Source organism: Lactuca sativa, chromosome 7, assembly GCF_002870075.4.
Source record: "Lactuca sativa cultivar Salinas chromosome 7, Lsat_Salinas_v11, whole genome shotgun sequence".
In the NCBI taxonomy this organism is placed as follows: Eukaryota; Viridiplantae; Streptophyta; class Magnoliopsida; order Asterales; family Asteraceae; genus Lactuca; species Lactuca sativa.
The window spans coordinates 83,018,262-83,033,356 of record NC_056629.2 but is presented as its reverse complement, the minus strand read 5'-3'; the positions used below and the strand labels follow the sequence as shown (position 1 = coordinate 83,033,356).

Below are 15,095 nucleotides of genomic sequence, written 5' to 3'. Positions count from 1 at the left end.
TGAAAATAATATGATTCAAGATAATTAGAATGTAATATGAGGTTGTGAAAGTTCCAATAATATAATGGATAATGACTTAAAAATGTAATGAACTTTTAATTTTATTCATATTTACTCATTGAGCTTTTCTTATGTTTAATTCATCTCTCAATTATTTAAAACTGTTTATAGTTTACCCTTATTATTCTTATAGCCCATCATAAATGTAAAATAGAAACAATTTCAAATTATTCAAGGATAAAAAATATTTCAAAATGATTAAATATGAATAAAATTAAAAGTTGTTTGTATCATGTTAAGGCGAATAATTTGATAGTTACTGGTGAATGTAATTTTAAACCAAATCAATTATTAATCTACTGACTCACCAACTTCCCACTCCATATATTTTGACCACTTGTAATCCACATTTGATTCTTACAAAATTCGCCGGCTGAAATGTTCCCGTGCTTGGACTCTGTTGACGCAGCAGCAGTCACCCAATTACAGAACACCATTCTTGATTTTAATCCATCACTCCCTTCTCTCTTCACTCATCCATAATCACACCTACTCATATATCCAAACAAAAGCATACAAACCTGCATCCTCTTCAATCGAACTATCATCCGTAGAGTTACTCTGTTCTCTTGCTCTCCAACTCGTTTCTGGGTTTCACTTTTTCCAGATCTTGACACCCATTTGAGAGATGATGCTTTAATCGGAGAATAATTAGTAAAGAAAGATTCAGATAAAGATCGCTTGAACCAGGTATTGCTCCTCATCTCTCATTCTTCGTTCTAATTCAAGATTCTTTAAGGGCAATCCCCCAATTTGAAAGTGGCGGGGGGTTCGCTTTTGATTTCGCTTTCAATTTCAATTAATTTCGTATAAAAATTTGATTTTCTATTCTGGGTTTACCCTCAAAACCAAAAACATTTGCATTACATTCACTATCACTATCACTATCACTATCATACATGTTTGTAAGCGTAAAAGCATGTGTTCTGCGTGGCATTTAAGGGTTTTATTCCAAGAAAATTTCGTGTTTATGTAAAATGCATTTGGGATTTGGATGGATTGTGTGACATTGACTTAGATTGGTAGGTTTGACTTCCATCTTTGTTTAATAAATTGCTTTTACAAAAACTATAAACATCAGTTGCTTCGATTTTGCGATTTCATTTAACTCTATATTCTTGTTTGCAGATTCGAATAATTCATTACATAGTGCGATGCATAATTATAAACGAATCCACTGAGTCGTGTCCTATGGGCATGAAAGATATGCAGATTTTGCATCCACCTCGCCATCGTTCTCAATTAAAGAAACCCAAATGGATTATCATATTGGTTTCATTAGTTTGCATCTTCTTAATTGTCGCATACATTCATCCACCTCGAGACTCTACTGCCTGTTATATCTTCTCGTCTTCTAGCTGTAAAACCATTGCCAGATGGCTTCCACCTCCTGAAAGACAACTCACCGATGAAGAGATTGCTTCTCGTGTTGTAATTAAGAATATATTAAACTCCCAAATGGAAACAAAAAATCCCAAGATTGCTTTCATGTTCTTGAGTCCTGGATCATTACCTTTTGAAAGATTGTGGGATAAATTTTTTCAGGTATGTAAGAAATAAGAATTCGCCCTTTTTTTAATCCAAAAGGATGTTGGATGTGCAATTAAACTCATTACAATTATGATTTTCTGATGATTTGAAGTCAAAATGATCAAGTTTTGAAAAAAGCATAAGAAGTTGCTTTAAGAAACTCATTATTGTGCTTCAAGTTGGCAATAATCAGTTTAAAAATGTGCATCCAAACACCTTCCAACGATCATTTCTTTTCTTTAAAATTGTGTTTTGACAGCTTTACCCCTCTAGTTGATGACTTATTTACATAATTTGTAGGGTCATGAAGGTAAATTTTCGATCCATATTCATGCATCCAGAGTCAAACCGGTCCACTCTAGTCGATATTTCCAAAATCGTGAAATTCGCAGTGACAAGGTTTGTTATATACATTGTGAAATAGCAATAATCTTTATGTTAAAAAAAAAATAGCAACTTTTAAAAACTTTTAAGCTTTAACATCATATGTATATATAATTATATATGTCATCCAATGATACATACATACAGAATAACCAGTGGAAACATAATCAAAATCACCTATCATGCTAGTGCTATACAGATACAACTACCCTTGACAAGGGGTATATTGGTCAATATTTTGTTCAGGTAGATTGGGGGAAAATTTCAATGGTTGATGCTGAAAAACGGCTTTTGGCGAATGCATTGAAGGATCCTGATAATCAGCATTTCGTGTTACTTTCTGACAGGTCAGCATTTTGTGTTAGTTTCTGACAGGGGTATATTGGTCAATGTCTGATTTTAGTGTCAATGTCAAATTCTTGTTTTTTTCAGCTGTGTACCATTGCGTGGGTTTGACTATGTATATAATTATCTTATCTACACCAACATCAGCTTCATCGACAGGTTTGTACAAAAATCTTGACAGCTTTGACTTTGGAAGTCAAACATGAAACTTTACAACTTCAAATTCAATGCGTTTTAACAGTTTTTTTGGCAGGAAAATCGCCATTTACATTAGTATTGATTACAAGTAGTACAAATATTGTGTTCTTGGTGCCATTTAGTAACAAGTTTCATATCAAATATGCAATTTGAAAGTAGTAGGCTTGACTTAAAAAGTCAAATGTAAATATAACACTTTTTATGTAATTCTGATGTTTTTAAATGTTGTCCAGCTTTGAGGATCCTGGCCCACATGGAAGTGGTAGATATTCCAACCGTATGTTACCTGAAGTTGAAAAGAAATTCTTTAGAAAGGGTGCTCAGGTGTAATATAATATTGAACTATTTTGGATATTGTAGTCTTATTACAATTTTTTGTATTTGAAATTGAAGCAAAGGGTAATTTTGTACTTTATGCAGTGGTTCACAATGAAGCGTCAACATGCTATTATTGTTATGGCCGATAGTCTCTACTATACAAAGTTCCGAGATTATTGTCGGGTGAGAATTCCTTTTTTTTCAAGTTTATATATATATATATATATATATATATATATATATATATATATATATATATATATATATATATATATATATATATATATATATATATATTTGATGAATTTGGCATCACTAGTTATGCCATTTTAAAATTTGAATCTCAGTAGCTACAGTGTGGGAGTTTCAGTTTCAATCTGGATTGCTAGGCTTTATGACAGCCACTTAGTGGGCCACTGTGTACCTGATATGGTACAGGACACAGTGTGGGCCAGCTCAGGGGTTGTTGGAAGAATAACTTCTTTTTTTTATTCTGATGTCTTTTTCTTTGACTGCAGCCTGGTATGGATGGGCGTAATTGCTATGCTGATGAACATTATTTGCCAACATTATTTCATGTGAGAAATTTTGGGGTTTTATCGTTCATTTTGTGTTGTATTTATTTCTAGAAAAAAGATTTGGATTTTATCTTTAAAATTAATTAATTTTGTGATTCAAATTTTTAGATGTTTGATCCACATGGGGTAGCAAACTGGTCGGTGACGCATGTTGATTGGTCGGAACGAAAATGGCATCCGAAATCCTACCGGAAGAAGGACGTCTCTTTACAGCTCATCAAAAATATTTCGGTATATTTTTACTTATTTTTATAATTCATTTATGGTGGGAATCCCCGAATCCGATGGAATTGGAATTCAAGATTCCATTCCATTGCATGTTTGGAATCTCAAATTCCAATGGAATCTTGAATTCCAGTTCCATCAGATTCCATTCCATTGAGTGTTTGGAATCTTGAATTTTAAAGGAATCTGATGGAAATGGAATCTCGAATTCCAGTTCCATCGGATTCCATTCCATTGTGTGTTTGGTTTGCCATGTGGATGGAACTGAACTCCATGGGAATGGTTCAAATTCCATGTTTGATGGATTTCACCATTCTCAAGGGAGGGGTGGTTGAAGGAAGCCAATTACTTTCTTCCTTTTTTATTGATAGACCAAAGTACCCTGTTGTCATATGTATTGAAATTAACAAAACTAAAAAAAATCAAGATATTTAGTTTTTAATTTTATTATCGAATTCCAATCCATATGTTGCCAACCACGCGCATGACAGATTACGATTCCAATTCCTTTGACGGATTCCATTCCTTCCAAAATCATTTCACAAACCAAATCTCCCCTAAAATTCTACCATCTTAACGCGTTCTTGTTGTATGAATTGCAGTCGATTTCTGAAAGTGTTCATGTTACAAGTGATGAAAAGGTATTTTTCTTTTTTGTAATTCTTGGGTTTTCGGCTTTGGTTTCTTATTTACAACAAGAATCTTGCAGAGGGAAATGACGATTACGCCCTGTATGTGGAATAGTGTGAATCGACCATGTTACTTATTTGCAAGAAAGTTCTTACCAGAGACCTTGAACAGCATGATTGACCTTTTCCCAATTTACACGACTGTTTGACTTTTATTACCGATTCTTTGGTAAAACCATCTTAATTCTCACTCCTTTCAAACATGGGTCTGTTTTCGAGTTGAAGAGCAAGTTTGAGTGGATAGTGAGGAAGAAAGGTTTTCAGAAATCTGTTTAATCTTTTGTCAATTTGTAACTTTATACTCCCTTGATTTTTGGGGAGATGTTTTGTAGAAGATGTGGTCGACTGTTTGTATTTTTGTAGGGATGAAACAATTAATGAAGTAGGAATAGTGATTCCATGGTTGTGTTTGTTCGATTATGTTTTGTGCAATGAAAAAGTGGTACATGTTTTGGAGTAGAAGTGCATAAAAAGATTGGGGATAGTCCGACCCGGTTCAAATCCCATCTAAACCTAGGATTCGGTAAAATAAAGCATGTTTCCTCCTTTAAGTAATAGTAGAGAAAAATAATCCATTATTGATATATGGGTCGTAAATTTTTTGTCCGACTTTTTTTTTTTTTTTTTAACTATTGTTTACTATTCTCGAGCTTCGAGCCATATAGGTTTATCTGATGTCTTCAAAATCTAAGGTTTATTTTTTGATGTCTACAAAGAATTAGGTGTACTCAAAGAATTTTTATTTGGTATTGAAGTAGCATACGAAAAGGATTTGGCTTCTTTCAAGTAAAGTTGAACATTGGGACATAGCTTTGAGAGTTTTGTTGTATTTAAAAGGTTATTTTGAGTTAATGGGTTAATCTGGACAGACATATATATATATATATATATATATATATATATATATATATATATATATATATATATATATATATATATATATATATATATATATATATATATATATATATATATAGGCTTAATGAGTTAATGGGTGTCTTCTTTGCTCTTTCTTCTCAACTAATCCCACGTCTGTTTCTTTCATCTTTATCCGTATTTTCGAACCTTGTGCATTCAGTGCTCTTTCTTCCTTTTCGCGGTTCAGACGTCTCCATTCCCTTCTTCTCCTTCCTTCCTTTGTCTGCACGTAAAATATATGTATGCTTTCTATTCCGTTTTCTTATCTTCTATTCGTCACGGTTTTGTATTTTCATCCCGATGTAGTTTTTTTTTGTGTGTTCGTTGCGTTTAAATGTTGTCATGTATGCTCCACGGAAACGACTTTGCGGTGATGTTGGGCCCTCAGCTGTTGCTGGTGATGGCGCCTCAACGTCGGCTAGTTGTTCCTTATGTTTAGGTTGCTCATGTTGCTCGTCGTGGTCGGCGGCCAGGGGGGATGAGGCCTCCGCCTGTTCTTCCTCAGTATGTTGACCTGGGGGATAGTGATTGTGTCTGCGAGTATTGTGGTGCGTTTTTTTGGTTTTCTGAAAGGAGCATGAAATTATCTACACGTCATCATTCGGGTATAGTCGTTGTTGCAGGTCTGGTGAAGTTATTATGCCCTATCCCTTTAGGTTTCCAACAGTACGTACGTGGCATCAAAAAGAGTCATGGCGATCTACAGGAAACTGAAACCACCATCCAGGAGCTCAAGAAACTACTCAAAACACTTCCAGAAGACGATCAACCATACATAGACTGATCAACAACAACAAAATCACGAACTCTTTTGTCATCTTCTTATCCATGATCTTTGTAAATCGTTTCCTCTTTTGATGCTATCCTTATGAACAGTCCGATGGCTTCAGACTTGTATGCACCTCTAAGAAATAATCTATCGTTTATGTCTATTCTCTCATTCCATATATAAACCGTAATGCCCACACATAGCAAACCACATGTGAATCACGTTTATGAAGTTTTGTTCTCCTGGAAATTGTCTATTCTGAAGTCGGTCACGGAACCGTACGGTTTGGTTTTGGACATAAAGTCAAATTTTTGTCACATTACTAATTGTCTTCAACATAAAAATAGATAAGAAAGTCCAATCATTCATGTATTCATCTTTTGTTGTCAACACATAACAAAGGCATTCCAATAAAAACAAAAAGACGTATAACAGAGGATATTCGCATCTGTTCCATCCCCTCAACAAAGAGAAAACAACAAACAAAATCGTTTAGTCTGACCCCCGCATCGCAGGGGCTCCCCATCTAGTTGTGATAAATTGTGGCATCACCACAATTGACCACATACAATCTTATTTTTTTCTCTCTTTATATTTAATTAATTAAAAAATTATTTAAATAATCAAAAAAGAAAAATGATATAGTGATGTGTAGTGGTGAGTATATCAATCTAATATGATTATATGTGATGATGAGGTGACGGTGACATAATACTTACCATGTTTGTAGTTAATGGTTTCAAAAAACCTAAAAAAATCAATATTAGTTTTGTAAACACTAGAGTCTTACACATATTAAAATTATTGAACAAAACTCTTTAACCAAAAAAAAAATCATTGTTGTTTCATCATTTTATTTATGACTAGGGATGTCAACGGGACCAGACGGGAGAAAAATAGTTGCCCTCCGCCTCCACCCTGACTTTATCTTTTTCCACCAATCTCGATCCCGAATTCCCCCTGATCCCGCCCACGAATTTGAAGACCCCCCCGGTTGGCCTGAAATCCTCTATTTAACCTTATTTAACGTATTTTTAACTTGTTTATTTCATTTAGCTTTACATATTGAACTAATTATTCAAATACAAAACATATATTACACAATGAATATTCTAAGTTTAATATTTATTTTATAAATAAAATAGTTAAATATAAGATAATTATTTTGGGTCCCCACGAGATATTAGAGATGGAAATCCCCGCCCCCAACAACTAAACGGGGATAAAACCCACCCTTGAACCAAAACAAATGTAAAAATACTCCTATAGGAAAACAGGATCCCGCGAGATCAGGGTCTCACAAGGATTTTTGACATCCCTAACTATTATTACTACTATTATTAGTATTATTAACAATAATATTATTATTACTACTATTATTCTTATTTTTATTGTTATTGTTACTATTATTATTATTATTATTATTATTATTATTATTATTATTATACTATATTTTAGCTTTACAACATACTAGTTATTTAAATTCATACATGTTATATTCACAGGTGAAACTCATTTGCAAGCTACTTTAAGTTACCTTTAAAATATCACTATAATTACAAAAGCATAAAAACAATTGTATTAGATTTGTAGCCATTATACTGTATTACTATACTAGCTGTGAAACCCATTGAGTTATATATATATATATATATATATATATATATATATATATATATATATATATATATATATATATAGGTTTTATGGAAAACAAAAAACCCTAAAAATCGAAAAAATGCAAAAAAAAAAAAAAAAAAAAAAACTTAGAGATCACAAAATTTTTTTATGAAAAAATCGCAGATTTCAGTATAAAATCCCTGAAATTTTTTTAAAGAAAAAAACAAAAAAAATGATTTTTATTTTTTTTTTCAGCGGTTTTATTAAAAAAGCTGCAATTTTTCTATAAAAAAAATTTTTAAAAAAAGTTTTGTGATCTCTAAGTATTTTTTTTATGATTTTTAGGGTTTTTTTGTTTTCCAAATAACCCTTCCCTATATATATATATATATATATATATATATATATATATATATATATATATATATATATATATATATATATATATATATGAGAAATTTGAATTTATAAGAATAATAAGAAAAATATTGAATTATTAAAATTGAAGTAAATAATTTAGATAAATAAACAAATGAAACTAATGAGATTTTAATTTAAGAAATTTGATATTAGAAGGTAAGTCCATTAATGAAATTCATATTCATTTATTATTATACTTAAAATAAATTACACAAATGGTCCCTATGGTTTGGGGTAATTGCGCGCTTGGTCCCTAACTTATTTTTTTAACTCGGAAACTTCCTACTGATTGTTTTTGTTACGTGTTTGGTCCATACTGTTTGTTTAAGGTACGCGATTGGTCCCGGTCTTACCTAAAAAGACTATTATTTAAATCTGAAAAAATTGTGGGAAATATAAGGTAAGGTGATTGGGTGGGGTTGGGGTGTGTTTATTTAAATATTTAAAAAAATCAAGGGCAAAACAAATTTTTGAGGTAGGACAGGGACCAAGCGTGTAACAAAAACAAACAATAGGGACCTTACGAGTTAAAAAAATAAGTTAGGGACCAAACGTGCAAATTATCCTAAATCATAGGGACCATTCGTGTAATTTACTTTTATACATATTACAATTTCTACATTTAAATACTATATGAAATTTAATAAAATAGAAAAAAAGCATAAAATGATATGTGGAAATAAATTAAAATAACCACAAAATAACATGTGGCAAATTGTGAGACTCGTATGCTACACAGGGTTTTTCTCAATATATATATATATATATATATATATATATATATATATATATATATATATATATATATATATATATATATATATATATATATATATATATATATATATATATATATATGAAAATCTTAAAATTTAAGAAGTCTGAATTTATAAGGGAAAAAGTATATTGAATTATTGAAATGTAATTTTTAATTTATTATTTTTTGACTTTTTTTATTTCTCTTTTAAATTTAAACAAATAATTTAAATAAATAAACAAATAAAATAATTTGATTCAATTTAGAAATTAAAAGGAAAGTTGTATTAATGAAATAGATATGTATTTATTATTACATTTACTACATTTATTACATTTGAATATTATGTAAAATATAATAAAATGAAAAAAAAAATGACAAGTGAAAAAAAAAAACAAATCAAAAAATCTTAAAAATAACATATATCAAATGCAATGAGAGCATGACATGTAGCAAAAATATCTTTATTTATTAGGTTAGATTTTAGCTTTACAAGAAATGAGAATATTTGCCAAAGTATATCATGTGTTATAGATAAATTCCTTTTTTGTATGTTATTTTTATAACTACAAAGCAACCGAAATGAAACTATATTTGACAAAGATAAATATGCAATGAGTTGCATAGGGTTATTACAAGACTTCAAAGAACTTGCAATGAACAAGAGAAAATAATTGAAGGGTATTAAAAAAGTGAGGAAAAACGGTTCATTGGAAAATAATAACTTTGACCATTAACTGAGGTCAAAGTTGCATATCGAGTTGTTGAGGTTAAATAGGGTTGAACATGCTTTGAGAAAGGATGTGAAATCCTATAGGCTTGAGGTCAATTCTCTTAGGCATGAAAATAAAAACCTTTTACACCGTTTAAAAGGGAGTTAAAAAGACGATAATTTTTCGACATTCAAGCTTGATCAAGAAGTATGGAGTTGTGTTCATTAATTAGAAAACCAATGAATTTGTTTGACTAAAGATAGTGTGGTTTTATGCTCAAAGGAAACTCAATAATAATTCCAGCTAAGGTGCATGCTTTTTTTGTAGAATGCCATATTAACCAGGAAAACATACATTAATCTAATCATCACAAATGCCACTTAAATGGCTAAACCGATATAATGACAAAAGTAAAATCGCTTTTTTATAATTTTGCGTAACCAAAAAAACTTATTACAAATACATACATATTAACATAATACTCTGAAAACTCAATGAGAATTCAAGTTAAATTGTTATAAACTCAAACTCCACTTTGAGGATTCAAAGATCAATAAGAAGGTAAACACAACTCTTACAATAACGCTTTCCATTTATCTCCCCTCTGAGTGCTGCTAATTTACATACATGATGAGGTGGATCAAAGGTCGGAATCCCCAATTCCATTTGTGCTTTGAAGCTTATGGATTACCAATTTCCCATTCCATTTTGCAACTTATAATCCACAAACCTGACCTTAAAAAATAGTTGCCATGTAACAAATTTGTGTTGCACATTCCAATCTCATTGTTATTGGTAACATTCATGATCCTGAAATGCCAAATTATAAGTTAGATATTAGGAGCAAGGTTGAAAACAAGAATCTGTATTAGCTTTTCTTGATTGAATACGTAATATGTTTTTCATCATTAAGATCTTATTTCCTTTCAAAAACCACTTAACCATTAAGACTATGTAGTAAAGTAATCTTCTAGAGCTCATATCACCTAAATGGAGATTAGGAAAATGCATAAGTGGAATATATATACAACATATATATGTTTAAGTATATGAACAAACATATTATAGTTATAAATTTATAATGTTGATGCTAATCATGCTATATTATTTTGATACAGTTACTTTTCTAAACTATAAGTTTCATTGATCAGAAAGATTCCATGATTTCCATCCACATTGAAAAAAAGTCGATTTTATGGGAAAAAGATTAGAAGGTGTCAGATAATGCAAAGTTTAATCTTTTAAAAAGCTTTATTCAACAATTAGTTTTCAATCAAAATAGCAAGAACATACCTGCAAATTGCATCAAACATGAAGAAAATGACATTTTCATTTTTCAATCAATCATCCTCCATCAAAACCAGAAAGCAACTTTGCAACTTTATTCGCCTTCTTTAACTCTCCTCTAGAACAAAGTGAAGCAAGTAAGTTATAATAAGCCTCAAAATCATCACACACCCCATCATCTTGATCAGAAATCAACAGTTGAGATCCACCTAATCCAATCCTTCCCTCATCAAACTTCTTTCCTACAGGAAAAAACATCCTCACAATTTCATCAAGAAGCAAAATAGCTTCACGTATGTTCCCTTGATCACATAAAGAATCAAGAAAATGATCCAAAGACTCATTTTCATCCCCTGTATCAACTTTCTTTAGCAAATCAACAATCTTTTCAATTTCAAGCATATCCCTTAAAACACTTCTAGATTCTTCCATTCTTCCTTTAGAACATAACCCTCTAATTAAATAGAAAAACCCCAATAAATCCGGGAAAAGATCATTTGTTCTTGAATCAAAATAGTATTCAAGAGCTCCTTCCATGTTCCCATTTCTACAAAAACTATTAATCACAGCACTGATTGTAAATTCATCAGGTTTCACATGTTTTTCATCCAAATCAGCAACAATTTTTAACACTTCAGGCAATTTCCCAATCTTACTATACCCGTTAATTAAAGAATTATAAACACGAATATTTGGCTTGAAACCCTTTAAAATCATCCGTTCGAATAATTCTTTGGCATCAAGCAAATACCTTTCTTTGCTTAAAACATCAATGAGTGTTGCATATGTGATTTCTGAAGGAGTTATATCAATCTTTTGCTTTTCTAATGAATCGAATAGTCTAAATGCTTCAAGAAAACACCCTTGGTGACATAGCCCGTTGATGATTGAATTATAAGTGATGACATTAAGGGTAACTCCATGTTTCATGGCTAAACAACATATCTCTAAAGCTTTCCGGATATACCCTTCTTTGAAAAGTGCATCTACAAGAATGGTGTAATCAACAACATCCATGAAGGGTAGTCTTTCTTTTGATCCAATCATAAGGTTAAAAGCATCTATGACCCTTCCATTCTTGATTAGTTTCTTGAAAATAGGGATTGGAAATTTAAGATTGTTTCTTGATTTGAGAAATTTGATTGCTATGTTGATATCTTTCATACACAAGTAATGTAAGATGATCTTGCTTACTCTAGAGTCAAAGATTCCAAATTCTTTCACAAAATCGCTTACACAAATCTTTTCAAGACCCAATTCCTGATCTTTAACAAGCAATTCCAAGAAAGAATTATAAGAGTTTATGGTGAAAAAAGATCCATTGTTTCTCATGAACATGTATAAATCACTAGCAGACTCAAAAAACCCTCCATCACACAAGCAACAAAGAGCATCGTTGCATATTATATGAAAAGATTCAAGTCCCAAATTCTTGATTCTTGAAACAAAATCCAAAATCCCATTTTGGCCTTTCGTTTTTATAATCGAATGTAATAACATTTGGTGGATATGTGGATTTAGAGGCATACCTCTTTCGTTAAGCTCTATGAACACTTGAATGGCCATATCGATCATATTTGTTTTACAGAGTCCATTGATGATGGAATTATAACATGTGACTGAATTCATTGATGTCCTTCTAAATTCATCAAAGACTTCAAGTGCTTCCTCAATTCGACCATATTTACAATACCCATCAATCAAAGTACAAAAAGTAACATGATTTGCAACCAAATTCATCTCTGGCATTCCCTTGTAAAGGGTATATGCGTCCTCAAATGACCCTATGAGAAATAGTGCTTTTATAAGTGTGTTACACATGACAACATCCATACAAACTTGAGCTTCTTCAAGGGTCTTTTTTGTCATTAACAACCCCATGGAATCTTTTTCTTGGATATAGCCATGTAACACAGTAGTATAAGTAACAATATCTCCATGGATACCTTTCAAAAGATCATACGCCTCATTTGTCCTCCCAACTTTACATAACCCATTAATTATAATGTTGTACGTGACAACACTTGGATGAACAGCCTTTTCGTTCATTTCATCAAGCATATGGAACACAAAATCAAAATCATGAATTCTACAAAATCCATCAATTAGGGTAGCATATGCAAACTCATCCACTTCCATCCCCAAATTATTCACCAAATTGAAGACCCTAAGGGCCTCTTCTAACTTGCCTTTCTTGCAAAATCCTGATATGATTGTGGTAAAAGTGATCAAATTCGGCCTAATTCCTTCCTTTTCCATTACATGTAGAAACCCTATTGCCTTTTCCACAAGTCCTTCCTTTGAAAAACCATCTATAAGAATTGTGTAGCTAATAGCATCCATTTCTATCTTCCTTTCAACCATTTCATTATGCTTTTGCAAAGCCTCCATTACAGTTCCTGCCCTAAATAACTCATAAACTAAATTACCATAAAACACAACATCAGATGCTAATCCATCCTTCTCAACTCTGTTAAGTAATTCAGAAACTTGTTCAAATCTTTTTAATCTACAATAAGCACTCAAAATACAAGTATAAGTGACAATATTCATCTGTAACGCAGTGGATTTTGCAGCAATTTCATAAAATCCTACAGCAAGCTCAGGCTTCCCAACATTAATAAACCCCGAGATAACAGCACTAAACACGAAATTGTCGAAAGGGTATTTAAATTTCTCATCAGTCATAACTTCTAAAACTTCAATTGCTCTATCCATCTTACCTTGCCGACTAAAAGAGCTTATTAATGCACAAAATGTAAAAGAAGAAGGAATTATACCATCAATCTTCAGGTAATCCTGCAACACCGAAAACCCCCTTTCCGGGTCTTTCGCATTGACACAGAAACCTTGGACTAACGAATCCAAAATCCGATTTTGTAAAATGGTTGGCGTTTTTCCTATCTGGGTATTGATAAATTCGACTGCTTTTTCGTAATGATGTTGTTTGAGAAGAGCCCTTGTGAAGATTGAATGTGTGATGTGATCTCCTTCGATTTGGTTGGAGTTTAGTTGAGATATGAAGTGTGTAATGAATCGAAATTTTTTGGTTTTGAAGAGTTGAAGAAGAAAGTTGTTGTAATGTTTGAGAGATGGATTCACACTACTTTTCAAGAGGGTCACGAGTGACAAAATTGATTGATGGTTGCCACGAGAAGAAGAAGATGATGATGATCGGGAAGGGGAACGCGTGAAAGTGGAGAATCTTTTGGATTTGGGAAGCTTACAGAAAATCATTTGTTGGGAACAGCCCGTTTTCGAGGATGGTTTGATTTCTTGCCTCTGTAAATGGTTCTACATAGAAGTATAGAACTATAGAAGTGCTCTTCATAAGCTTGTTTTTTTTTAATACAGGAGCTAAAGAATTTTTATTTATGTATAAATTAATTATAATAACAAAAAAATTCAATTTTTTTCATAAAAAATTTACACATTTAACTTTTTATCAATATATTACTATCTAATTACAACATTTGAAATATCGTCATTGTTATTTAAAAAAATAAAAATAATAAAAAAAGTAAAAAAAATAATAATAAAACACCCTTGTGTTTAGCCATGATTTCATAAATTGGATTTTGTTTTTTATGAAGGCCACAGAGGGAGGTTGTTTTTGTTGTCTTAGGCTATCTGTTATGGAGTTTTTAGGAAGACGGAGAAAGACAACCAATAGGAAACAAGCAGCAGCAACAGTCCAATATTTGACATTTTTTTTCCTTTGCTCTCTTTCTTTGTTTCCATCTCGTTCTTCTCTTCTCCAGTTGAGTTCTTTCGGTCCTTCTTGGCCGGCGCAAACAAGGCAACAAAGGGGAAAAGTTTTAGGGTTTCCTGGGTTGAATGAAATAAGGAAGAAAGGAGTATCCGTTGTACTCCAAACTCAAAAGAATCTCATGCCCAAATTTTGGTTTTTGACACAAAAAGCCATTAAGTCTCATTTTTTTACATTAGTAGTTTTTAAATTTATAATATAGGGTTTTAATGTAATTTTTTATTAACAAAATGTTTATTTAAGTTTAAAATTTTGTTATTTATTTAATCTAATGTATAAATAAAAAAAGATAAAGAATGTGGAGTGGTAACCATTTCCAAATAATAGTGGTTTGGTAGTGGAGATGACGTGGCACATAAGTGGCGCATAAGTGACAACACTTTTTTAGTGGGTTGGTGGTGACCATACCCCTTAGTTTTATAGACTTTTGTAGTTGGTTTTATCTTGTTAGTTATGTATTTTCTTAATAACCATCATAGTTATGTGGCTCTTCTTTTCCCAGTTAATTCTAGATT

General features: G+C 31.6%; 2 protein-coding genes across 2 annotated transcripts; one reads left to right on the top strand and one right to left on the bottom strand.

Annotated features, from left to right (window-relative positions):
- Positions 1 to 396: 396 nt before the first annotated feature.
- On the top strand, positions 397 to 4,747 carry LOC111913964 (glycosyltransferase BC10). The gene is made up of 11 exons (XM_023909677.3): positions 397 to 750; positions 1,189 to 1,605; positions 1,891 to 1,989; positions 2,221 to 2,321; positions 2,407 to 2,478; positions 2,751 to 2,841; positions 2,938 to 3,018; positions 3,354 to 3,413; positions 3,522 to 3,644; positions 4,241 to 4,279; positions 4,348 to 4,747. The coding sequence occupies exons 2-11, from the start codon at positions 1,252 to 1,254 to the stop codon at positions 4,474 to 4,476; spliced, it is 1,149 nt and encodes a 382-aa protein (XP_023765445.1). The 5' UTR covers positions 397 to 750; positions 1,189 to 1,251; the 3' UTR covers positions 4,477 to 4,747.
- A 5,179-nt stretch (positions 4,748 to 9,926) lies between these two features.
- Positions 9,927 to 14,282, bottom strand: LOC111913965 (pentatricopeptide repeat-containing protein At5g57250, mitochondrial). Its single transcript, XM_023909678.3, has 2 exons — positions 10,818 to 14,282; positions 9,927 to 10,334 (listed from the first exon to the last, which is right to left on the bottom strand). Exon 1 carries the CDS (start codon positions 14,046 to 14,048, stop codon positions 10,869 to 10,871), a length of 3,180 nt encoding a protein of 1,059 aa, XP_023765446.1. The 5' UTR covers positions 14,049 to 14,282; the 3' UTR covers positions 9,927 to 10,334; positions 10,818 to 10,868.
- Positions 14,283 to 15,095: the final 813 nt, after the last annotated feature.